Here is a 25,603-nt window from a genome sequence, read left to right on the forward strand (position 1 = left end):
TGTATCCTCTTTATACTCCCATCCACACTTTACACTCCCTCCAGAGTTCATTTGCTCACTGCTGACCTCCCTCTTGGACATTTCTGCTCTGTGCAGTGGGATGTTCATTTGCTTGCAAAGAAACTTTTCTTTATTCTCAACCTGCTCAAAGGCATTTTCATCCTATCATCTCAAGGAAACCTGGCTCTCATTAAGTGCACTGCTTTGCTTCATTTACAATTCTGTCCACGGAAGGGTGCTCATTCTGCTGTGAACTTGATGCCTCTAGGTCTGGGAGGGGCCAGTCCAATGCTTCCAGCTGCACGCTGCTGTCTCCGAGCCCAGGCTGGCTTCAGGGGCATGTGTCCGGTGTAGTCACACAGCGTCCGTGCACAAAAATACCCCTGCTTGGGGCTTAATGCTCTATAGTGTTGTCTTGAAACTCTTAACAATTGTTATGGGCTGAATTGTGTCTCTCAAAACTCCTATGTTGAATACCTAATACTTAGTAGCTCAGAATGGGACTATATTTGAACATGGGGTCCTTAGGGGTGCCTCGGTGGCTCAGTTGGTTAAGCGTCTGGCTTCAGCTCAGGTCATCTCATGGTTCAGGAGTTCCAGCCCCATGTCAGGCTCTGTGCTGACAGCTTAGAGCCTAGAGCCTGCTTCATATTCTGTGTCTCCCTCTCTCTCTCTCTCTGCCCCTCCCTCACTCACACTTTGCTTCTCTCTCTCTCTCGAAAATAAATAAACGTTAAAAAAAAAAAAGATTTTGAACATGGTGTCTTTAAAGACACGGTTGAGGGGCGCCTGGGTGGCGCAGTCGGTTAAGCGTCCGACTTCAGCCAGGTCACGATCTCGCGGTCCGTGAGTTCGAGCCCCGCGTCAGGCTCTGGGCTGATGGCTCGGAGCCTGGAGCCTGTTTCCGATTCTGTGTCTCCCTCTCTCTCTGCCCCTCCCCCGTTCATGCTATGTCTCTCTCTGTCCCAAAAATAAAAAAAAAAAAAAAAAAAAAAAAATTTAAAAAAAAAAAAAAAAAAAAAAAAGACACGGTTGAATGATGTCACTGGGGTAAGCCTTAATCCGATATGACTTGTTCTCTTGTACAAAGAAGAGATTAGGACACAGACACAGTGGAAAGACGTGGTAAAGGAAGAGAAACAAGATGGCTGTTTACAAGCCAAGGAGAAGGGCCTCAGATGAAACCAACTTGTAAGGGACATCTTGATGTAGGACTTCTAGCTTCCAAACAAGTGAGAAAATAAATTTCTGCTTTTTAAGCCACCCAGTCTGTGGTACTTCACTACAGCAGCCCTAGCAATCTAATATAACAATTTTACCTTTTAATTTATGTTTTGTACGTGAAGTGTGAAGGAACAGTACTCAAGAGGCTTGGAGCCACAGTTCATGAGTCCCACCTCCCACTGTCTCCCCACCTTCCCTGGTCAGATTCTTGGCTTCCTACACTTCCCCTCAATTCCTACACCCCCAGCAGTTGGAGTGATGCCCACTCTGCCCCTTCCTGTCCCCTCCCTGGGGTAGTGAGTGGGCCATGTTGGCAGAGCAAGTGCACCTGTGTCCCATCATTGCTCCCTGGCCCTGGCTGGGGACTGGATGCCAGCACAGGTAGGGCTGAGGCTGAGTGAACATTTCCTATGACGCATTTAGGTAGGGCACGTCAGGACCATCTCTGTTCTCAGACACAGCTGGCAGCACCACTGTGTCTGGTGGGTCCTCGGCAAGGGTTAGCCTCTTGCCCACCCCAATCCAGGAATTGTGGTTCCTTCACGGCTGCCCTTCTGCTCTGGTTGGAATGGTGGGCTATGGAAGGAGAGACCGACTTATTTCCATTCAGCTCAGGTGCAGCACATCAGGGAGGTAGAAATCGGAAGCCAATGGGCCTTGCACTGAGTCATGGGACAGAGCCCCCACGGGGCACCTGTGAGGGTCTGCACTCACTCTGCAAGTATCCCTATGTCCAAGGGACCACAACATGCAATTACAAGTAAAAACACCATGACAGGCCAAGAGACCGCAGAAAAAAAGGAAAGAGTTTTCTATATTTTAGTAACTTTAGCAGCATTATATATAATTTTTAAAATTTATTTATTTTGACACAGAGTGTGAGCAGAGGAGGGGCAGAGAGAGAGGGAGACAGAGAATTCCAAGCAGGCTCCGCACCCTCACCAAGGAGCCCGATGCGGGGCTTGAACCCACAAACCACGGGATTGTGACCTGAGCAGAAACCAAGATTCAGACGCTTAACTGACTGAGCCACCCAGGCACCCCAACAGCGCTCTATTTAAATGGAGGCCCTCATATTTTCATTTGGCACTGGGCTCTATAAATTATGTCACTAGCCCTGCCCAGGCCAGCCCCATACCTTAAGGTTACTACTTTTAGAGCTCATACAATCCGGGTATTTCATCCTGTCTCCTCAGTACCCTTGCTTCTGTGCTTATAATTTACTCCTTTAGCTCGTATCTTTATCCCTGCTCCTGGCCATCATGGTGTGGTGGCCATTCCCGGAGTGTCAGACTTAGCCACATCCAGCTCCCTGTTTCCCCAACCTTCAAATCCAATCTAGCAGAACAATTCCCTCTTGTGACCCACACTCGTCTTTCATCACCCAACGGCTCCACCTCTCAACCTCAGCATTGTGATTTAGTGCACACGCCATGTGGCAAATCAACTTGTAAAAGGAGAAGAGTAATGTTTACTTTGTAGGTTTGCTGTAAGGTTAAGCAAAATCATATATATATATATATATATATATATATATATATATATATATATATATAGGATGTGCTTAGCATGATGCCTGGCACACAGATAGGCCTTCTCACTAAAAGCCTAGCATTTTCCCCTTGGGTCACAATTTCCTACCCTTGTGCTCCCACCCTCTTGTCCCCACCAAACTGGCATCCAACACTAAGATCTCCACTCTCAATCTCCCCCTTTTATGTCAGTCTATCACGACACCCTTGTCCATCCCCAGGCTTCACTCCCTACCCTACCCCCTATTTTTTCAACTGTTGGCAGGATTCTCGTTTCTTTTCTGCCATAGCTGACCTGCAAAATATCTGCCTCGTAAAAATTTACCTAGTTCCTCTCTAGTTTCCTGTGATCTGCTTTCTCTGCTCCCAGACTGAGACCCTGCTGTGCTGGCGTGTGCCTGCCGACTCCAGCCAGCCCCTTCCTGCTGGTCTCGGCTCATCCATAACCTCCATACCCCACAGTGGTTGTGAGAAGGCTTCTCTTCGAGCCTCCTGTCCTTTCCTATCCTCTGACTCTGAGCCACTGTCCCCGGTTTCGACTCCAGAGGTAAAAAGCAGGCCTTCGGCTTGACTCTGCCTTCCCTGTTCTGCTTACAGACAGACCCCTGTATGTGGGGCCTCCCTCCTTCCCCCTCTTCCTGCGTATCTCTCTTCTTGCCTGTTTTCCTCTACACTCTGGGTCCTCTGTTGCTTCCCAACTTGGTCAGTCATTCTTTCTACTTTACCGTCAACCTCTTGTTCTCCATGTCTGCCCCTCCTCCGAATGATACCTTCTTCAATATTTAATTTACGGGGAAACCCTTCCATCTCATCAGCCAGGCCCTTTGATAAAGCCTACCGTGCTGGCTCGCTCCCTTCTTCCACTTCTGACAGCTCCTCAGCTCCCTTGATAGAAGGCTGTCCTCCATTCCAGGGACATCTGTCTCTCTGAGACACTCAGTGGGCTCCTAACTGCCCATCTGTGATCAACATCTAAACTTGATCACACCTCATTTCTCTGCAGTGTCTGACATGGTTGAATTCTACTTCCTTCTGAAAAGGAACTCTGGAATTCTAATTCCTTTAGGTGGTCTCTCTCTCCGTTTTCTTTGCCTTCTCCTTTTCACTTCTCTGCTGCTCCCTCCACTGTTGCTGTTCTCTCGGCTTCCACCCTTCCCCCTTCTCTTTCCCTCTCAAGCCTCCCTTGATGAATTCATTTGTCCTCGTGGCTTTATCCACCCTATCTTTTCTGACGACCCAGTGCTGGGGTCCAGGCCCACCGGACCAGAGTAGCACAGTGGCCGTCACATTGCTCAGCCACACAGCTTACTGGCTAAATGCCCGGTGCAAATCATTAACCTATGCAAGTTTTAGCCTCCTTCACCGGACAGTGAGACTAACAACACATAGCTTATGGGGTTGTCGTGAGGATTAAAATAATGCAGAAAAAGCTGCTGGCACATATAAATGCCTCAATAAACTGTAGCGACCCTGCTGTTGCTCATTGCCTTGATATTTATTTATTTTTTAACTTTTTTAAGTGTTTATTTATTGTTGAGAGACAGAGAGAGAGGGGGGAGAGAGAGAGTGCAAGCAGGGGAGGGGCAGAGAGAGAGGGAGACACAGAATCCGAAGCAGGCTCCAGGCTCTGGGCTGTCAGCACGAAGTCCAACATGGAGCTCAAACCCACGAACTGTGAGATCATGACTTGAGCTGAAGTCGGATGCTTAACCCACTGAGCCACCCAGGCGCCTGCTCAATGTATTTTTGTGCAGGATTTATTACAACTCTGTTCATATCCAGCAAAGACCATTTGATAGGCACAATGTAATAGGATAAAGGCTAGGTGCTTGCCTACTTTTCCACTGTCCCGTAAGTGCTCATGCACCACCAAATGAAACCACTGACAATTTCCGGAAGGTACCATGTCCAAATAGCCTGTCTCTATTGCTACCCTACTCTGTACAGCCACCCCTGACCATCTCTCCCACAGTCCCTTACCAAATTCATTACTTCCACTCTAACCCCTGCAGCTATGATCGGCTTTTTCTAAAAATCGTTGCCTCTCAACCTTCTGAACTTCACTTTTCAGTCCTGTCTTTGTCTCCAGAGCCTAGCACAATGCCTGGCACACAGACCTTTATCACCCCTACAGTGGTTGAGTCGATAAATTCAAAACACTAGAGAAACGCTTCATCAGCATTCCACCAGGGGTCGCTTTCTTTACATTTTAGGAAGGAACAGTGCAGGCACTTAGTAAATCAATTCTTTATGAAAAATTTAACTTTGTGTTTAATTTTTAAAGTCATTTATTGTTTATTTAATGGAAACTGAAATTCTGCCATGTCGTACAAGCCTCACAGCACTATGTGATCTGCATCTCTTTCTGGTTTTATGGATAATGTCAAAATTCACGTTTGGATAAAACCCAAAATTGAACGTGGCTTTTAATTTTGCATATTAAGAATTCAGATCACTGAATTTATGTGAAAGTTTCTTCCATATTTTTAAGGTTAATATCCTTAGATAAGGATATTAGTATTTAATTAGTTTATTTCAAGTATGTTTATAGTTTATCCCAAAGACCAATTGTCTAAAGCTTTATTTCTTTATTCTTATTTACTCTGTTGCAAAAATAATGGTGTATTCCTACTAATCATCTTGATATGCCTGGCTTGCAGTGGACACTATAATTTCTAACATTACCATTATTATCTCTAGGAGAACTGGCCACACGGAATGAGAAACTTTCCCTCTAGGGAGGGTCAGGAAAGACTCCCTTGAGGAAGTCGTACTTGTACAAAGATCTGAAGCAAGAGAGAGCCCAACGTACCGATGAACTGCACAAAATTTAGGATGGCTGGAGCTTAGGATGAAAGAGGGCGGTGGTGGGGAGAAGATAAACTCAGCAGTTATCTGAGTGATCTCAGTAGTTGGCTGGTACCAGCCGGCTCAGAAAGAAACTTTTCATCACGTTTCATGCTATGAGCAATGAGAAGCTATTGATGGGGTTCATTTTTAGGATGACTTGAGTCAGCAAGACCTTTTAGGAGGTTGTTCGGGAAGACATAATGGTGGCCTGCACGGGGGTGGTCCAGAGGAGATAGAGATAAGCGGACAGAGTAAGCATATTTTTAGGAAGTGGAATTTATAGAATTTGGTGAGGAGCTGCAGGGGTAGGGAGGGCGGAGAGAGCCAGAAGTGGAGGATGCCTCTAGGGCTCTAGCTCGGGCAGTCAGCAAGAGGAGAGTAGCATTCGAGGAGCTAGTGGAGGAAGGCCAGGTGTGATACACGTGTCATGGAATCGCTCCACGGTCCCAGCAGCTGACCTTTATCACCCATTTCTCTGTACTCCTTTAGTATATCATTTCTCTTTCGATTGGAATCCACGTAAGAACCACAGACTGTTGGAACAGTACTGGATCGCACAGATTAGCAACAACCTCATCATATATGAGCTTTAAGAATCACAAAACTCTCCAGCCTTCTGGGGCCCTCCTATACAAGTAAAATATCTCAGGTACCTATGCTTTGTAACTGTAGGAAATATAGTCAACACCCAACTATTTCTAGGTATTTCCAGGAGGATGTTTGCATGGCCTATTGTCATCAGGAACCAGCAATGCTCCATTTCTCCTTAATCCCCTCTTACTGCTACTTCCTTGCCTCCCCTTCATGCTCTGGCTCTGTCTCAATTCCTTCGCTCTAACTTGGCCCCAGAGCCCCAGGCTTTCATTTCTAGGACCTAGGGACCCAACGCTGTTGCCTGTAACTTGCTTTATAAAAGACTGCAAGGAATCGAGGAAGATTACTGAGAAAATTAGGAACTTTAGACTCAGATTTCAGACTGCCCCGTGGGCTGGCCAGCTGCTGTCCTACTAGACGTGCATGCTCTCATTTACAATAGGTGTCTTCGCCTGGTTCTTCTCTTGCCTGTTCTTTAAGACCCCAATCCTCTGTTTCCAGCCCATTTCCCAAATCAGTGATCATCCACATAAGTCATCTAAGGATAATGCCCTTTTCCACTTTATCTATAGCAGTTTTATCAGTTTTATTTACTTATGTTTAATTTTTCTCATCCTTGCTAGACTCCGTGTCCTGGCTTTGCATGGCCAAGCGTTTGCCCAAAGCTGTTTTCTCTAGATGAACTCTGCTGCACTTTTCAAATAGTAATTATTTCCTTCCTGCTGTCTGTACTCTATTTTGAAGAGAAAACAGAAGCTCCCAAATCTAAGTGCACAGCACTGTCAGTGACAGATTTTAGAACAGAACATCTTTTTCTGAGACATCTGACCTTGATTCCAGTATGCTTTCTGTACAAATCTCTCATCTTGGGGGCGCCTGGGTGGCTCAGTCAGTTGGGTGTCTGACTTTGGCTTGGGTCATGATCTCACAGTTCATGGGTTTGAGCCCTGCACGAGGCTCTGTGCTGGCATCTCAGAGCCTGGAGCCTGCTTCTGATTCTGTGTCTCCCCCTCTCTCTCTGCCTCTCCCCTGCTCGTGCTCTGCCTCTCTCTCAGAAATAGAGAAACATTAGAAGCAAACAAATCTCTCTAGTCTTTTGGCCTGGGACTTCTTGAGGGTGTGGAATTGCTAGCTAGCTCAGCACAATGCCTGGAGCAAAGCAAGATCGCGCTCCAGGAATGTTTGCTGAATGGACATGCTTCATCCCCATTCCCTCAAAATTCTTCTAGACTGGAGTGATCCAGCCTTTCTGGTGCCAGTGACCAACCATGACCATTAGAGGGCAGCAGAGGTACAAAAGCACCCTGGAGGGGATGGCTGAAGTCTTGTAACCAAGTCAATCAGAAACATCAGTAACAGAAACCTCATGGAATACAGAATGCAGGGCTGTCAGGTTAGACCAAAACAAAAACAAAAACAAAAACAAAACCCCAGGAAACTCTGGGAATACTTACATTAGAGATTTTTCGTTGTCTATCAGAAATTCAAATTATCTGGGTGCCCTGTGTTTCACCTGGCAACTCTAACAAGTGCCATTGCACATGAGCCTCATGCTCAAGAAGTGGCTTTGGTCCTTATCAGGATCCTGTTGGAAGGAATTTAATGGGGAAGGTGTATGGTGAGGTTACAAAAATCAAATGTGCACGTTCATCACAGAGGGGATTGACTAACGGTGTTAGCTCAGCCGATGTTAAAATCCACCCTGCAGGAGAAAACTGTAATAGCACCTGGAGTACTCAGGATGGCAGTTCCCTCCTCTACCCCTTCCTGCAGGAAATGCGACTGCCCTTGCATGCAGTGCAACAGATAGTTACCGTTGAAAGAGGATATGCAACATCTCTGTATGTGGGCATAGACTGAGCAATAATCGTTTAACTCCACGCACTGTGACAGCTATAACTTGTATCCACCCTCCTCCTTGATCTTGGCATCTTTCAACTTGAATCACAACCAATTCTCTTTATTTCAGAATCTGCCATTTTCCACAGGTTTTTCTTATGATGCTTCCTTTCCCCAAGGTTCATTTTCTTTTTAAGGACCTCCTAAAATTATGCTGCTTCTTTTTTTTTTTTTTTAATGTTTATTTATTTATTTTGAAAGAGAGAGATAGAAAGCAAGTGGAGGAGGGGCAGAGAGAGAGGAGACAGAGAATCCCAAGTAGACTCTGGGCATGGTCAGAGTCAGACTCCACCTGAACCACAAAACCGTGAGATCATGACCTGAGTGGAAACCAAGAGTCAGACGCTCAGCCAACTGAGCCACCCACGCACCCCCTGAAATTATGCTTCTTAAACATACCTTTCTCTAATTAAGTGGAGATACCCATTCTTAATCTAATTGATAAACATAAACATTGAATAAGCTGAGAAACACATTTGTTTCAACACACACTTATTGAGGGCCTACTATGTAGGAGAAAGATGTCACCATTAAGAAACTCATAACATAGTTAACAAAAACATTAGAAACCAGAAGGGAAATTCCCCCCCGTAAGAAGTGATTGATCTGGGGTGGAGAGAACAACTGGTTCCTTGTAAATCACAGTTCTCATATTCCTATGAATTTACTTTTGGAAGTAACTTCAGGGTAAGAAAATTCATGTGTATGTTATAACTGATCTATGGGAATTGGGAAAGCTACAGTAGAGGCTTCTTTTTAAATTTTTTTTTTTTTCAACGTTTTTTATTTATTTTTGGGACAGAGAGAGACAGAGCATGAACGGGGGAGGGGCAGAGAGAGAGGGAGACACAGAATCGGAAACAGGCTCCAGGCTCCGAGCCATCAGCCCAGAGCCTGACGCGGGGCTCGAACTCACGGACCGCGAGATCGTGACCTGGCTGAAGTCGGACGCTTAACCGACTGCGCCACCCAGGCGCCCCAGTAGAGGCTTCTTTAAGTTGTTTCTCAAGGAGCAGTTACTTGCTTCCTCTTTTCATTAGGTAGAACTGACCAAATCGAGCCTCAGTCATCCTTCTGTATATAGAAGCAACTGAAACACACACACACACACACACACACACACACACACACACACACACTCGTACAGCTGCATGGATTCAAGAACAACAGGTACTAGTGATAGCTGGCTGGAGAAGGCAGCTTCTAACAATCCTAGAATGTTAGTACTTCAAAGACCTTAGGGATCAATCATCTGGTCCAATTTCCTTACTTACAGATGTGGTATCTGAGGCCCCCAAATTTTTAAAGACTTGTGTAAGTTCCCTCTCCAAGCTTGAGATAGGGTTGGGACAGAGCTCAAGACTCCCATTTGTGTTTAAGATAAGGTTCTGAAAGACTAGATATGACGTCCAGTGACATTTGGGTAGTAACCATTTTCTCCTGGGAAAGTTTTTTTTTTTTTTTGAGAGACAGAGTGTGGACTCACCCATGCTAGGAGAGGTAGGAGCAGAGGGGAATAAGGAAGGGAGAGGGGCAAAGGGGAGAAGGAGGGGTAGAGAGGGAGTGGGGCAAGGGCAGAGGGAGAGGGAGAGAGAGAATCTCAAGCAGGCTCCGCACCCAGAGCAGAGCCCGACTTGGGGCTGGAGATCATGACCTGGGCCAAAATCAAGAGTCAGATGCTTAACTGACTGAGCCACCCAGGAGCCCCTCCTGGGGAACTTCCTTAAGTCCCTGGCTTCTATGACGACTTTAGATTTTCCTCTGTCTCCTGGATGCTCATTTCTGACTCCTTTGCTAGTGCCTTCCTCTACTCTTGTCTACAAGGAATGTTCTTTAGAGTTCATTCTCCCACCACCCCCTGCACAATTTCATCAACTATCATTGTTTTAGTCAGTATAAAAACTACCCCTTCAACTCCCCAATTTTTCTCTCTTATTCTGATGATTTCCCTAGGATCCATATGTTCAACTGTTATCTAGATATTCCACAGACACCTCCAACTGTCCAAAACAGAATGCTTATCTTTTTTCTTAGCCTCCCCCAAGTTGGGCTCTCTTCTTGTATTCCATGTTTTAGATAGTGACGTAATTATCCACGCAAGTCTCCTTGTCCCCACCCCGTCCCCCCCCCCCCCAAATTGGTCACCAAGCCCTCTCAAGTCTATGCCCTTCACACCTCTTTACCTATTACTTCCTCTGCATCCACACAACCCTGCCTTCATTAGGTCAGGAGTTACAGGTTCAAATGCACACAGGAGGAAAGCAAGTGAGAAGGGACATGTGCCTTTAATAGGGGGCAGTAAGAATTATGACCAACTAGAGACAATGGGCCTCATGTAAAGAGGAGACAAAGTACGTAGTTTATGTCAATTTTTTCTAAGAGAGAATGCAGGCCCAGTATTGCCAGATATACTAAATTTGGAAGCCTAAAGTTTTAATGCAAAATATTCTGATTTTTAAGTGGGGCAAATAATTTAATTTAAAAAACCCTCAGATATTGGATGGAAAACAAGCATACCTGTCCCCCCACTGCCACCAGCAACGCTGTGCCTGACCCATCCCATCGTCCTGCATCTAGCACAGTGCCTGAAACACAGTAGGTGATCAGCAAACACTTAAGTGAATGGAAATGGATTATGAGGTTGTTGTTGAGTGGTGTGCCGTTTAACCTTAAAAAATAATTGCAACTCCTGAATTGTTATGCGCACCTTTTAGTGAATAAAGTGACACAAAAGTATTTCAAGAAAAAGTCAATTATTTTCCTTCTCTGTTCCCATACCCTACAGGAAATTGATACTAACAGTGTGGTGTTTATCCAGCTACATTTTCTGTGTGATCTTAAGACAGTTATGTGAATTTCTGTTTTGTTTTTGTTTTTCAAAAATGTAACCATACTTTACACATTAGTCTGCAATGTGCTGTTTTCGCTTAATTATCCAGTATTGCCATCCTTTGGCTTAGTAATTAAGTTAGTTACTAAGTTAGATATTCTTTTTTTTTTTTAATGTTGATTTCTTTTCTTTTTTTTTTAATTTTTTTTTAACATTTATTTAATTTTATTTTTTTTTAACTTTTTTTTTTTTTAATTTATTTTTGAGACAGAGAGAGACAGAGCATGAACGGGGGAGGGGCAGAGAGAGAGGGAGACACAGAATCGGAAGCAGGCTCCAGGCTCTGAGCCATCAGCCCAGAGCCCGACGCGGGGCTCGAACCCACGGACCGTGAGATCATGACCCGAGCCGAAGCCGGCTGCCCAACCGACTGAGCCACCCAGGCACCCCTCTTTTCTTTTTTTTTTTTTTTAACGTTTATTTATTTTTGAGACAGAGAGAGAGCATGAACGGGGGAGGGTCAGAGAGAGAGGGAGACACAGAATCTGAAACAGGCTCCAGGCTCTGAGAGGTCAGCACAGAGCCTGACGCGGGGCTCGAACTCACGGACCGCGAGATCGTGACCTAAGCTGAAGTCAGCCGCTTAACCGACTGAGCCACCCAGGTGCCCCTAATGTTGATTTCTTATAAGACAGAGAGGAGGGAAGGAAAGAATCCCAAGCGGGCTCCACGGTCTGTGTAGAGCCCACCTCGAGGGCTCAATCTCATGTCCTTGAGATCATGAACTGAACTGAAATCAAGGGTCGGTTGCTTAACAGACTGAACGACCCTAGTGCCCCAAGAAACTTCATTCTTTTTAATAGCTGCATAATGCTCTTTAATATGATTTACTATAATTAATCCAACCACTTTCCTATTGACTAACAATCAGATTGTTCCCGGCTTCTTTTTGGTTTAAGAAAGATGTACAATAAATATTCCCATAAACTTATACAGGGCTCTTCCACGCCTTCTATTTCTGTGAGAGAGATCCCCCAAAATGGAATCACTATATTAAAGGATGTGTTAATATGTTTTAAAAGACACTTCACAATCACTTTCAAAGGGTTCTAACAATTCACATTCCCAACCAGGTGCCTTTGGCAGAGTGAACAGGGAAGGTCCCACTGAGAAGATGATATATGAACAAAGACTCAAAGATGGTGAATGAGCTAGACACACAGATCCCTGGGCAAGACATTTCCGGACAGGGGGGAACACACCGGGGAAGTGCCCTGAGACTGATGCGTTCAAGGAACAAGAAAGAGGCCAGTGCAGCCAAAGCAGAATGATCCAAGGGCAGAACAGGAGGAGATACTGTCAGTGAGACTGATGGTAGGGCAGAGCCTGTAGAACCATTTAGGTTTTTGCTTTTACCATGAGTGTGATAAGGAGCCATCGCTGGGTTCTGAGCAAGGGAGTAATATACTAAGACCTGTTTTAAAAGGATCACTACGGCTGTTACATTGAGAAATGCTCCATCTGGGAGAGCACTGGGCGCAGGAGACCAGGTAGGAGGTTGCTGCAAGGGGGGACTAGTTTATAAGCAGTGGGGATGGTGAGACCTGTCAGATTCTGGGCCTGTTCTGAAGGTAGAGTCAGTGGAACTTGCTGATGGGTTGGTTATGGGATGGAGGAGACAGAGAGGAGTCAGGGATGAATCCAGAGAGTTTGGCTAGAGCAACCACGAGGATAAAGTTGCCATCACTGTGGGATGGGGAAGACTGTAGGTGGAGCAGATCTGAGGGGAAAAGATCAGGGATTCATATTTGGCCATATTAAGTTTTACATGTATATTACTGATCTAAATGGGGTTTTTTGGCAGGCAGTTGGAAATACAAGCTTATAGTTCAAAAGAGAGGAACAGACAGCAATACAAACTTAAGAATCACAGCATAACGAGGCTGCTGGGTGGCTCAGTCGGTTGTGTCTGACTCTTGATTTTAGCTCAGGTCGTGACCCCAGGGTCATGGGATTGAGCCCCACATCAGTCTCTGCTGCATGTGAAGCATGCTTGGGATTCTCTTTCTCTCTCTCTCTCTGTCCCTTTCACCAGCTTGTGCTCTCAATCTCTCTCTCTAAAATTAAAAGAAAAAAAAAAAAGAATCATGGCATATAGATGCTATTTAAAGACATGAGACCAAATAGAGTGTAGAGAGAAGAGCAAAGACCAAGTGGTCAGGGAGAACAGGGAAGACCAGAAAAGGCAACTACTCGGAAGCAGCAGACACGAGAAAGGGAGACAATCGAGAGATAGTGGTGTCCCTGAAACCAGGGGCCCAAAATGTATGAAGGCAGAAGGAGAGATTAGGTGCGTCCAATGTGGCTCTGATAAGTCATGTAAGAGGACAGCTGAGAGCTAACTGATAGACTGAGCAAGGGACCCCAAAGACAGTCACATCCTACTCCCCAGAACCTGTGAATACATTACCTTCCATGGCAAAAGGGACTTTGTAGATGGGATCGTGTTAATAAACTGGAAATGGGGAGATTGTTCTGGATTGTCAGGGTGGGAACAATGTGATCACAAGTGTCCTTAGAAGGGGGAGGCAAGAGGTTTGGAGTCAGAGGCAGAGGCAATGGGGCAATGGAAGCAGAGTTCGGAGTGATGTGGCAAGGGGCGCACTGTCCCCTAGGGCCTCAGAAGGAAGGCATCCTGCGGACCCATTTTGAACTTCTGACCTCTGGAACCGTGTGATAATAAACTTGTGTTGTTTTAAGCAACTAAGTTTGTGGTACTTTGTCATAGCAGCAATAGGAAACAAATACCCCAACCATGGGGTATAGTGATGTGAGTGTCCTGTGTTCGTGGCCACATGGTGGCCTTGGAGCAGAGGAGTTTCAGGAGAATGATGGGAGTAGAAGTCTGACTGAAGTGGGCTAACGAAGACCAGGAGAACATGCAGGACCTTTGTGCAAAATCAATAAAAAAAAGCCTGTTTCTGGGGGCACCTGCGTGGCTCAGTCAGTTAAGTGTCTGACTTTGGCTCAGATCATGATCTCACATTTCGTGGGGTTGAGTCCCACATCGGGCTCTGTGCTGACAGCTCAGAGCCTGGAGCCTGCTTCGGATTCTGCGTCTCCCTCTCTCTCTGCCCTTCCCCCTGCTTGTGTTCTGTCTCTTTCAAAAATAAATATACATTTAAAAAAAAAATTTTTTTAAAGCCTGTTTCTGGCTGGCCAATTGGAAACGGTGATGCCTCGAGGTAGATCAATTTCAAATGTTGTTCCTCAAAAATGACAAAGTCCTGTTTCAGGCATTTTGCTTGGCAAGCAAAGAATGAATTGGATTTCAGCCTTTACCAGCACCTCCTCTATCAAATGCCTTTGGGCAGAGCACAAGTTAGCCCTGGAGGAGAGGAATTGAGGATAAATAAATATAGACAATCCTATTAAGTGATTTTGGTGCAGGAGAGCTAAGAAATGGGTTGGTGACTGGTGGGGGAAGTGAGGACAGAGAAATGAATTTTTTTTTTTTTTTAAGTAGGCTTCACAGCCAACCTGGGGCCTGACCTCACAACCAACTGGACCTTGAGATCAAGACCTGAGCTGAGATCAAGAAACAGACACTTAACCAGGGAAGGGTTGCTGGAGTGAATGATCTTGAGATGAGAGGGGCTAGGATCAATCTATCTATCTATCTATCTAGATATCACTTTATTTTTGAGAGAGAGACAGAGTGAGAGCAGGGAAGGGTCAGAGAGAGGAGACACAGAATCTGAAGCAGGCTCCAGGCTCTGAGCTATCAGCAGAGCCCAACATGGGGCTTGAACCCACGAACCGTGAGATCATGACCTGAGCTGAGGTCAGATACTTAACTGACTGAGCCACCCAGGCACTGGGAGAGGGGCTAGGATCTAGACCATAATGTAAATGAGGACTACAACTGAGGGCTTGGTATTTGATAAAATCAGTAAGAGGCAACAGGGCACAAAATAAGACAGTGAAATAATATGTTTGCACCAGGAGAACAATGACCACAAAAAGAAGGAAAATGGAGGTTGTGAGGCCAGCCAGGACAGAGTTGTACTAAGTTAGGTGAGAAGGTACAGAATAAGGTGTTGGTATAACTTTCAGACTTGTAACTCAGGGCTCCTAACAAGGGCCCCAGACATCAGGGGGTCTCACTCTTTGAAGTGACTTCCTTAAATCTCCTCAGACCCTCTCTGGTACCTGGGACCAGCTGAGAATGGATTGGTGTCCATCTGGGTGGGGCGCTTCCAACCAGAACCGGGGCCCCATGTGGGCTCAGTACCAGTTTCTCTGTTTGTGGACGATCTTCCATTGCCTGTCCAATGAGTGGCCTTGATCAGACATCCCAAGTTGCTCTGTGGTTCTTGACTATGCTATCATCCTGGGGTTCTGTGGCCAGGTCTTGGTTCTGGGAGGGTGACCTGGCAAGCTAATTGCACCTACTGGGCAATGCAGGTTTTTGTTTTTGTTTTAGGATTGTGTGAGCATGAGATTGGGCTGCCAGAATGGCACTGCCATGTTGATTTAGGGTGGCCTAAATCGTTCATACAGACAGGAGCGCTGCAAAAAATATTTGCCCATGGCTCCACACACCCTAGGAAGGGCCCTGAGTGAAACATAGTAATGAAGGGGCAATCGAAGAGACATTTTAGAGGAAAAGGAGAATAGATGCAATTTAGGGATTAATTAGATGTCCGGATATCTGAGCATCATCTTCTTAAGTGAATCCCGCCCCCCACCCCCCCGCAAAGAAATAGTTCAAACCTTGTACTTCCCCTTATTATTTGGCAATGATACAACTTAGCAAAGAGATAATAGGTGGAGTTTTTAAAAGAGCAGTGTGGGAGCTGTAAGGAAGCGTTTTTTCTCAAAATGTGGAGTAGTGGTCAAATGTTATGGGGAAGGTGTCAGCTAACAATAATCTTTCCAAAACAGAGCTAGCCAGGAAAGAGGTAAGGAACATTCATTTCTCCCACATGCACTATTGATCTGAAACCGCGGAGCAGGGAGTTCTTACAGGTTGATCCAGCAGCTGCGTGAAAAGTAACCTCCGTGCAATTTGAGTTATGGATCACTCACAGATGACATCATGTTGTGGCTGTCTTTATAACTGTTTTACACCTACTTGAGGATCTCAAAGGAACGTGTGTATGTTTTACAAATCTCAAACAAATAAGCGAAGGCAGAAAATCAAGGAGTTTTCTTTTGCAGCAATATTTGTCTCCACACAACCCCAGTGTTCTTGGCTTTGTGCACAGATGCTGAGAACACAGAGCTGTGCTTGGACACGCAGCAGCAAAGAACACAGGCGCTGGCGCCAGACTCCCTGGGTTCAAATCCCGGCTCGGCCGCTTCCAACCTTAAGCAAGTTATTTAACCTTTTCACAAGAGTTTCCTCAGAAGTAAAATGGATATTTTACTGGTACCTACTTCCTGGGGCTGTTGGGAAGAGTAAAGGAGCTAATTCACTAAAAGCACTTGGTGGCCGACACATCATAAGCACTCAAAATTAGCTACTTTTCTTGTTTATAAATAAAGGAAGATAAAAAATACATAAATGTTCTATTTTTCTGGGTGTGAAAGAATCTTTCTGTGCCCTCTCCAAATTCTGTTTTCGTCTATGAAAAGTGGAATTTCACAGATTTTATCTTCCTTAATGAAATAAGCCATTGGGTAAAATGAACTGTTGTTATAGCTTTATGGATTTTTTTTTTTTTTGAGAATTTTCAAATTCTTTTTTCTACTGCCCTGCATATAATGGCTTTATCCTCAGTGTAATTCTCTTTCTGCATGTTACTTGTCTTTCACTCATTCCTTCCCTTTTTGCTCCTTATCATTCCACCCTAGTTCTTTGTATCTTATTTTTCTTCAATGCTTCATGAGCTGGGCGACTTTTTTTTTTTTTTTTTTTTTGTCTTTGACCAGAGGTATGTGCCATAGGTAGAATCTTCGCACAGATGGAGGGAATTTTCCAGCCACTTACAATGTGCCCAGGAAAACACAGCTGGTAATCTGAAGGCACTTTGACTTCTGCAACCAGGCTGACCTTGTGGAATGCCCAAATATATTTCTGTTCCATGACGTCAGTCTTCTTCCTCTATTACTGATTATGAATTGCGTAACTATTACATTTTTCACCTGTTCCTCGATGTGCACTTCTTCTGTTCAATAATTCATCCCAGAGCCAACATAGCACACTATCTTTTCAATGTCAGTTTAATACTATCTCTGTCTCTATTTCTATCGATCACCATTATCTGAAATAAGAAGCCTCCACTCCCGTCATCCTCTCTCCCCTTAATCTCAGTGTAGCCCGTAGTACTTAGAACCACTTGCTATTTGTATTTCCTTGATCTTTGTCTATCTCCTTCCCCTAGAATATGCAGGGACTTGTTTTGTTCACTATCTTTCTCTAGTGCCCAGTAACTGTCCCGAAATACGTATTGACTGAATAAATGGGTTGTAACCATTTGCTTCTTCTCACTAATACTTTCCAAACTTCTGCTGCTTTTTTCCCCCACTTATTCTGTGAGATCAATAATTTTCATAAACTGCCTAACAACTGAAGACCAAGATGGCCAACGAGGGATCTGTCTGCAGCACCGTACCTCTGGGGTAGCAGAGTTGTTGTGCTTTCGCTTCTGTGCTTACTTCAATCATGGCATACATGTTAGGAAAGGAGCCTCTAGAAAGCATATTTAAGAAAGCAATAGTTCTTTCATCAACATACTCTCCTAGAACTTAAAGACGTATATGCTGAAATAGAAATAGAAGGGCATGGAGTTAGCCCTTCACGTTATTTTACCTTGAGTAAAAACTTACATAATAATGCAGACTAAATTCAATTGTAATTGAGATAACTGGGACCATTACTTTGTAACATTTAGAGACAGGGGCGTAACATCAATGGCAATTACTGAGATCAATATTTCTACGGTGGCACCCAGGTGGTAAAGAAGAGGCCACGAAGGCTTCATGGGATCTCGTGGTATTTACTACCCAATCTGTCTCCTGAGAGGTGACATTACTTTTCTCTTTCACCTTAAAAATCCATATCAGTTTGTCATCTTACATATCATTTTTTAAAAACACTATAAAGACATACTTTACGTATTAAATAACATCATAAGTCAACTAGGCACTCCCAAAGGACTTTTTTCTTCCGTCTTTTTTCCCTTTTTGGTCTATCACTACTGAACTACTAGGAGTCTGGATTTCTGGTTGGAGACTTATGAAACTAGATATCCACTCTTTGTGGGTAAGGCTTTATACTTCTTTAATCCATTTTCCTACCGCACAATGCTATCCCAGTGTTTTAGCATTCAAAACTCTGCTGAATCAGCCCTTAGTACGGTTTTCCAGCCCCTCATCCCATTAACTCCCAATGTACATACCTTAATTATTTTATAGGAACTTTGTGGCAAGGTTTATAATTGTTTCCTTAGGTCTCTCACTGTACCCACCAACACAACCACCTAGTATGTGATCAGCCTTATGTCAGGAAGGATAGGCTAGGTTCGGCTGACAAGACAAACAACTCCGTAATCTTAGTGGGTTAACCCAACCAAGATTTATTCTCATTGACTCAAAGTTTCCTGCAGGTCTCTAGAACTCTCCAGGGCAGTTGTCCATCATATGATGGATCGCCATTGTACCTCACACTCCCACAATCATCAAGGTAAGGAATAATTAGGGACAGAGAGCGGAGCACCCACAATTAAATACTTCCACCTTGAAGTGACACGTTGCTCTCGTTTCATCAACCAAAGCAAGTCAGATGGCCATGACTGACTTCAAATAGGTGGGGAAGTAAAGTCCTATGTGCTTAGGATGAGAGGGGAACTAGGCATCTGCTGACAACAGTACTACCTGCCACACATAGGTATATCTGTTGACTAAATGAAATTGAACACATTTTGATTATAATTTCTGCTCTGTATGTAATTACCAATCTTTTTGCAGTCCTATTATTGAACCCATTTCTTTTTCAAAAAAATTTTTTTAATATTTATGTTTGAGAGAGAGAGCGTGAGCAGGGGAGGGGCAGAGGTAAAGAGGTGGAGACAGAATCTGAAGCAGGCTCCAGGCTCTGAGCTGCCAGCACAGAGTTTGACGCGGGGCTTAAACTCACAAGCCAACCCCCATGAGATCATGACCTGAGCCGAAGTTGGACGCTCAACCGACTGAGTCCCTGAGGCGCCCCTAACCCATTTCTTGTTTTGATTCTACCATTTCCTTCCAGACATTACTTTAACAAACAAAACAGACAAAATACTAATTCAAACACTCATCAGGATAAATTAATCTGAAGTGCTTTCGTGTAACTGTGAAACCGTCATTATGGTGACTACACCTTAACCGTGTGCTTTACTTCATTACATTAATTAAACAGGTCACTAAACCTTATTCCCTCCCTGCTCTCCCAATAAAATGTTTAGGCTTTACTAATGACAACTTCACAGTGGGCTACCTGCCTTGATCCCCTCCAGGCATTCTAAAACAAATACATTTCCAAAATAACCAGAAGACACATTATAGATAACATAGGGAAAAAAAAAAAACTTCTGCATGAGAAGCAACATGAATGAGATACTGAAAATTCTTTGCTTCATGATTCAGATTGATTTATTTAACAAATTTCCTAGGATAGATTTCAAGCAGACATTGACACGAGAGCTTGCTTTTGTGTGAGATGAATAGCCACGGTTTCAGGAGAAAATGGTTAAGCTGTTTAGAGCCTTCAGTGGTTCCTCACTAACCTTGCTGAGGCCTCCCAAGGCACGGCATGTTTGGCTGTAGCCCACCTCTCTAGCCTCACCTTGTACCCATTCCTGATACTCTTGGCTTCAGTGACTGGACTTACGTCAATCCCGGAATCCCTCTTGTTCTTTCCTACCTTTTCCCCCATGACGCTGGCTTTTCAGAAAATCCAGGTCAGTTGTCTTGTAGAATGTCACATGTGCTAGGTCAAGTTGCATATATTATGGCCTGTTTCTGAACAGCACTAGAGCTAAAAACAGCTTTTACATTTTTAAAGGGTTGTAAAAAAGAAGAGAAAGAAGGAAAGGGAGGAGAAGGAGAAGGAGGAGGAAGAGCCGGAGGAGGAGGCAGGAGAATTATGTGATGGAGACCACAAGGCCTGCAAAACCTGAAATATTTATTATCTGGCCCTTTATGAAAACTGTATTGACTTCTATTTTAGATCTTTCTGTTTCCTCGTGGCATTATTTAGTTTATACCTCAGTTCCTTGGATTTTAGGCAAGTTGGAAATTAGATCTGGAAATGTGCTATCCAATATAGTAGCCAGCAGGCACATGTAGCTATTGGGTACTTGAAATATGGCTAGTCCAAGTTAAGATGTGCTATAAGGGTAAAATATACCCCAGATTTCAAAGAATTAGCATGAAAAAAAAGCATAAATTTTTCATTAGTGATTTTTATGTCGATTACCCTGTTGAAATAAAAATATTTTGGATATATTTGATTAAATAAAATGCATCATTACAATTAATGGTACCTGTTTCTTTTTTTAATGTGGCTACTAGAAAGTTTTAAATTACATATGTAGTTCACATATTTTCATTGAACAATGTGGTCTGCAGCCTTAATTAAAACCAGGTTAAATGTTTTTGGCAAAAATACTTCACAGCTGATCTTCTGTACATTGTACTGCATCCTACCATGAGACACACATCAGTTTGTCTCATTAATGGCATGAAGTTTGAAAACTTGATAAAGGGGTGACTGACAAGAATCTTCATTGTAAAAATACATTTTCCCCTTTGCAGTTTGTAATCTATTATAGCCGTGAGACTATTGAGCCACGGTTTCCCATTGACTTTTCACTCAATGTTTTTTTTTTTTTTTTTTTTTATCCTTTTGTGACCCTTGCTTGAATCCGTTATTACGTTGCGGATTGCAAAATGGTGTTTTATATTTTTAGAATTTCTTTTTAAATTTCTTACCTGACATTCTTTTCTTCTTTTCCTTTTTTTTCCCCTTTCCTTCTTCCTTAAAAGGTGTTTTGTTTTGTTTTGTTTTGTTTTGTTTTTGTTTTTAGGAAGTATCACAATGGACACATCACTTTTTACATACTCAGTGTGTTACAATCAAGTGCAGTGATTTTCTGATTCTCAAGCTTCCCGAAATTTGGCTAGTGGAAGTCCCTTCAAGGGGGCGCCTGAATCCTTTTATCATCACCCCATTGTTTTTTGAGGGCTTCCTTGCCATCTGGTACAACAAGCCCCAGGTCTGCCTTCTATTTTCCTTGTTTCAGAGGTAGAAACAGCCACTCCTTAAGAAGCCTCCATTTCTTTGAATGACAAAATGGTATTCCAAAACCAAGAGTTAGGGTGGTAGATGTGATCAGAGTTACTGGGATGACATTCTTTTCAGGTCCTCTCAATAGACAGAACTAGAAAATATATTTTAAGAAACCACAGCTCATATTGACATTGCTAATGCAAGTTTAATATTGTAGGAGTTTTCTCATTCCATTTGTTTTCTTTTCATATCCATTAAAAACCTTCATTTGATAAAAACATAAAGGCATTTACTTATCTGCTTTATCCTATGATACATAATTCCAAAATTATCATAACATTATTAAAACTAGCATTACCCATAGTGTGTGGTGAAGTTTAAGATTACTTTGTAGATCTTTTGTCCTCAGCATATATCCTGTTAAGGGTCTATGGTCAGAGTAACTTAAAAGTATTTATTCAAAGTATTCAAAAGTAACTTGAAGTAATTATTTTCCCTGCAAGGTTATAGCATATGTTTGATAGACACTTTCATTTGTTTCTGTTTGTGTCCAATTCAGGTTTGCTTTTGGTTTATTTATTTTTGAATAAGTGAAACATTCACACAGTTCAGAAGTTAAAACCATTATAAAAAGTTACGCTCAGAGATCTTGTTCTCAGTCTTGTTTCCTCTACCTTCTTTCTATCCTACCTGTAGGTAACTATTTTCATTAATTTCTGGGTTTACCTCTCCTGGTCTTCCTGGCTTCCTATCCCCCTTCCTTCCTTCTTTCTCCCCCAAACAAGCATACCCATATACACATAAATAAAACTATATGCATGGCTTTTGCTTTTTCTTATTTAATTGAATATCTTGAAAACCACTCATTATCAGTTCATAGAGATTTTCCTTTCTTTTTTAAAGTCACTGGAGAATATTCCATTGGATGGATGTATCATAATTCAGTAAGTCTCTTACTTAGACACATTTCTGCTATTTCCACTTACTTGCTACTACAACAATTACAGAGTAAATAACTCCATGCCTGTGTTTGTGGACACGTACCTTCAGGGTAGATCCGGGAATCTCACTTTTAGAAACATCCCAAGTGATTTTCATGCATAGCCAGATTGGAGTATTGTTGCTTACTGTGTAAAAAGGGTAAAAATGGTATTCAGAAACCTTGAATAGTTAACATTTTTAAAACGAAGAAACAACAGGTAGGGAAGCAAAGTTCGCACCATCCCAAATAGTCACTTTACTTCGAGGAATGCAATTGAGTTATATAAACAGTAGCTTAACCTCTGGAGTCTTGTCCCCTAATCACCACGTCGGTAACAAGAATATACTATTCGGACACACATAAGTGACCGAGATTTGGGCAGCAGATAACTTTCAGTTTAGATACGCTGAGTCTGAAGTAGCTGAGGTACATCCAGCAGTGGCATCTACTAGGCGGTTTTTTGCACAGGTTTGGAGATGAGGTTAGGAGTCAGTAAGTGTCGATTCCAGAGTAGGTGAAAGATGCTCGAGGGGAGGGTTACAGAGTGAGAAGGTGCTTAGGATGGACCTCTGGGGAATATTAGTACTTAAGAGGGCAGTAGAGGAGCCCAAGGAAACTATACATGGCTAGAGAAGTAGGAGGAAGCCCTGAGAACACAGGTCACGGAAAGCCCAGGGAACAAAGTGTTACAAGGAGATAACAGTTACCAGTGTCAAAGGTTGAGAGGTGAGGTAAGACAAAGGCAAGAAGGTATCCACTGATTTCTATCCAAGAGACCAGGACTGTGGCAGACCAAGTTTAATACTGTGGTGGGAACAGTAGCCTTTATTGAGTGTTAAGCAAGGAATTCAACCTCACACAGATGATCCTTGGAAATCTTGGAAACACCTGGTGTTTTGTCAGCTACAACAGAGTTTTTCTAAAAGCAACAAGAAGAGAGATTTGTATCCAAAGGGAAAAATCAATTTTAGTATTTTCTCCCATAGATTTTTCTTAAAACTTTGGTGCTGGCTGTTGTTAATGTATATTAAAATCTATCATAAAATGCTTTGGGATTTAGCAAACAGCACATGTTTAGGTATTTTAGGTTTATTATTAATAGAGTAATTTCATAACAAATAGTATAAAAATAAGTAAGGTAATCATATGTTTTATGGTGTTCCTCAAAGAGTACCATGACTTTCAAACAGTATCCCGTATGGGAACCATGGCTCCGGAATAACTTTTTAAGCCTCTTTGCTTTCTCTTCTACTTCCTTTCCCCAGTCCCTGTCCATACTCTTGGCTATAAGTAGATGCTGTTTTGCCCCACTGTTAGCAGGTAGGTAGTCCAGCTGCAAGGAGCTTGGGAGACCAGTGTGCACTCACAGAGGAAAAGAGGAAACAGACTTTGAATGTCATCTAATCCAGTAGTTTCCAAACCCGGCTGAGCATCGAAATAGATAACCTGGCACGTGCATGAAAAAGACAGAATCCTGGGTCCCTGCCCTAGATCCCTATACTCTGCGTCTGGAACGGGGCGTAGAGAACTGTACCTTGAATAAGAGCCTTTGATGATATGAATTTAACTCCTTAAGAAAGCGGAGGACCAAAGCAGCCATGAATAAACGGGTCTTTCGACTGGAGATTCGCTGCTCTGTGCTTTGGGTTGTGGCCGATTGTCCTGAAGGGCATCTGGGTTTTCGTTTTAGGGTGCTGGGGATGGCTTGCTTTTCCGGGCTTTTTGGCTCACTAGACCTGGGCTTCCCTCACTTATCTCTCTCCGGAGGTGCTAGAAGTTCTGCAAGTGCCCCCCCCCGCCGACGCTGTCCAGCCAGCGGGGTTGGTCTAGGCATCCCGCGGACACTCGAGTACGCTTACCGGCTTGCCCTCTCTTCTTCACCCCGCCCTTCGTCCCGTCCCCGGCGTCTGCGTCTTATCCCCGCCTCCCGCGGGAGACTTGGGGCGGAGCTTCGCCGCTGCCCCGCCCCCTGCGCGCGCGCAGGCCGGACGTCGCGAAGCTGATTGGCTGATCATGGCCGTGTACCTGCCGGGGTTTTCCGGAATGTGGGGAGAGGCTCGGGGGGGATCGTCATGGCCTGGTTGACCCAGCACTTGCGCGAACTGCAGGGACCTCTGCTCCCACCGAAGGACTTGGCGGAGGAGGACGATGACTATCAGGAGGAAGCGGAGGAGACTGAAGATCTGGTGTTTGTCGACGCCGAGGAGCTGTGCAGTGGGGGCGTAAAGGCTGGCGCCCTCCCTGGACTCCTCCGCGGTGAGGAAGCCCCCTGCCCCAAGGGGATGGGATTGGAGGCTGAAGTGTTTCCCGTTCTGGTGTTGTCCTAAGTAAGGCGCCGCATTGCTAACAAAATTTTATTTAGGACGGCCTCGCTGTTTTCGTCCTACTTAGGATAAGATAATATTAATAATAATAATATAATAATAATAATAATAATAGCAGTGACTTGAGTAAATACTATGCGTGAAGCTTGTGTTCTGTGTGTATTATCTCATTTGATATTCACAACTCTTTGAGGTAATTTTATAGTCGAGGAAACAGTTGAATGTCCAGCCTGTATTCACACCCGGAATCAGACTTTCAGACTATTTTCCTGTCCTGCCTGGAACCAAATGTGTATTTATTTTTCAGCTACTTCGACAATAGACGCACGTACGCAAGAAACATCTCAAGGCGTTGTTGATTCATTAACCTTGTGTTAATAGTGTTGCGATGGGGGTTTGTTTACCTTGTGTAGTTTCCTGTGCTATAAATTATACCTGTTATGTGTACATTGTGACTGATATTTAAGAATATTTTATTTAAGAATATTTTAGTGGTAACCAAAGACCAGTAGAATTTTCTGTGCTGATGGCATTTTTCAGTATTTGCTCTGTCCGGTACAATAGCCACCAGCCATATGTGACTATTAAGAACCTTGAAGTGCAGCTTGTGCTATTGAGCTGAATTTTAAATATTATTTAATTTTAATTAATTGAATTTGAAGAGTTACCTGTGAGTGGCCAGCACAAGTTTCCACAGAAAGTTTTCAAGTATTTGTGGAGGGTGTAGTCATTTATCCTAAAAGTGTTAGTGACTGGCTCTCTTGTTCCAAGCAAGGTGGTATTTGTTGCAGGTGTACCCAGGAGGGATAAGATAATGAAATTTCTGTCTTAATGGGGCTTATCCTTTGGTAAATTAAACAGACATTCTTTAAATAATTACAGGAGTAACTATACTATTATTTAGTGCATAGAAGGAATAGTAAGTAGTGCTAGGAGAGGTTATATTCTTGAGATTCAGGGAAGGCTTTCTTGAGGAAGTGACAATTAAGCTGAGGTCTGTAGCAAATGGGGTAAACAGTAAGGAAGAGAACATTTGAAACAGGTGGAACAGCTTATGCAAAGGTCCTGTGGTGGGAGGGGCCATGCCAGTTT

At 43.6% G+C, this 25,603-nt stretch overlaps 1 protein-coding gene and 1 long non-coding RNA gene across 4 annotated transcripts in view; one reads left to right on the forward strand and one right to left on the reverse strand.

The window, feature by feature from the left end:
* Nucleotides 1–7,486: 7,486 nt before the first annotated feature.
* On the reverse strand, nucleotides 7,487–24,113 carry LOC132694106 (uncharacterized). Its single transcript, XR_009617168.3, has 3 exons — nucleotides 23,722–24,113; nucleotides 22,250–22,332; nucleotides 7,487–7,785 (listed from the first exon to the last, which is right to left on the reverse strand). It is a non-coding gene; the product is annotated as an uncharacterized LOC132694106 (long non-coding RNA).
* A 63-nt stretch (nucleotides 24,114–24,176) lies between these two features.
* The window catches only part of HELB (DNA helicase B), a 33,083-nt gene continuing 31,656 nt past the window's right edge, over nucleotides 24,177–25,603 (forward strand). For 2 of the 3 annotated variants that reach the window (XR_014137960.1, XM_060657043.3), the window contains exon 1: nucleotides 24,177–24,443. Coding sequence is in view for 1 of the 3 variants with exons in the window: in XM_060657043.3 (XP_060513026.3) it covers nucleotides 24,260–24,443 (184 nt within the window). In the remaining 2 variants the exon portion in view is untranslated. Of the gene's footprint in view, nucleotides 24,515–25,603 lie in introns of all 3 variants that reach the window. The other variant, XM_060657044.3, reaches the window with a different exon arrangement.

The sequence above is a fragment of the Panthera onca genome, chromosome B4 (assembly GCF_046562875.1).
Source record: "Panthera onca isolate mPanOnc1 chromosome B4, mPanOnc1 haplotype 2, whole genome shotgun sequence".
Lineage (NCBI taxonomy): Eukaryota > Metazoa > Chordata > Mammalia > Carnivora > Felidae > Panthera > Panthera onca.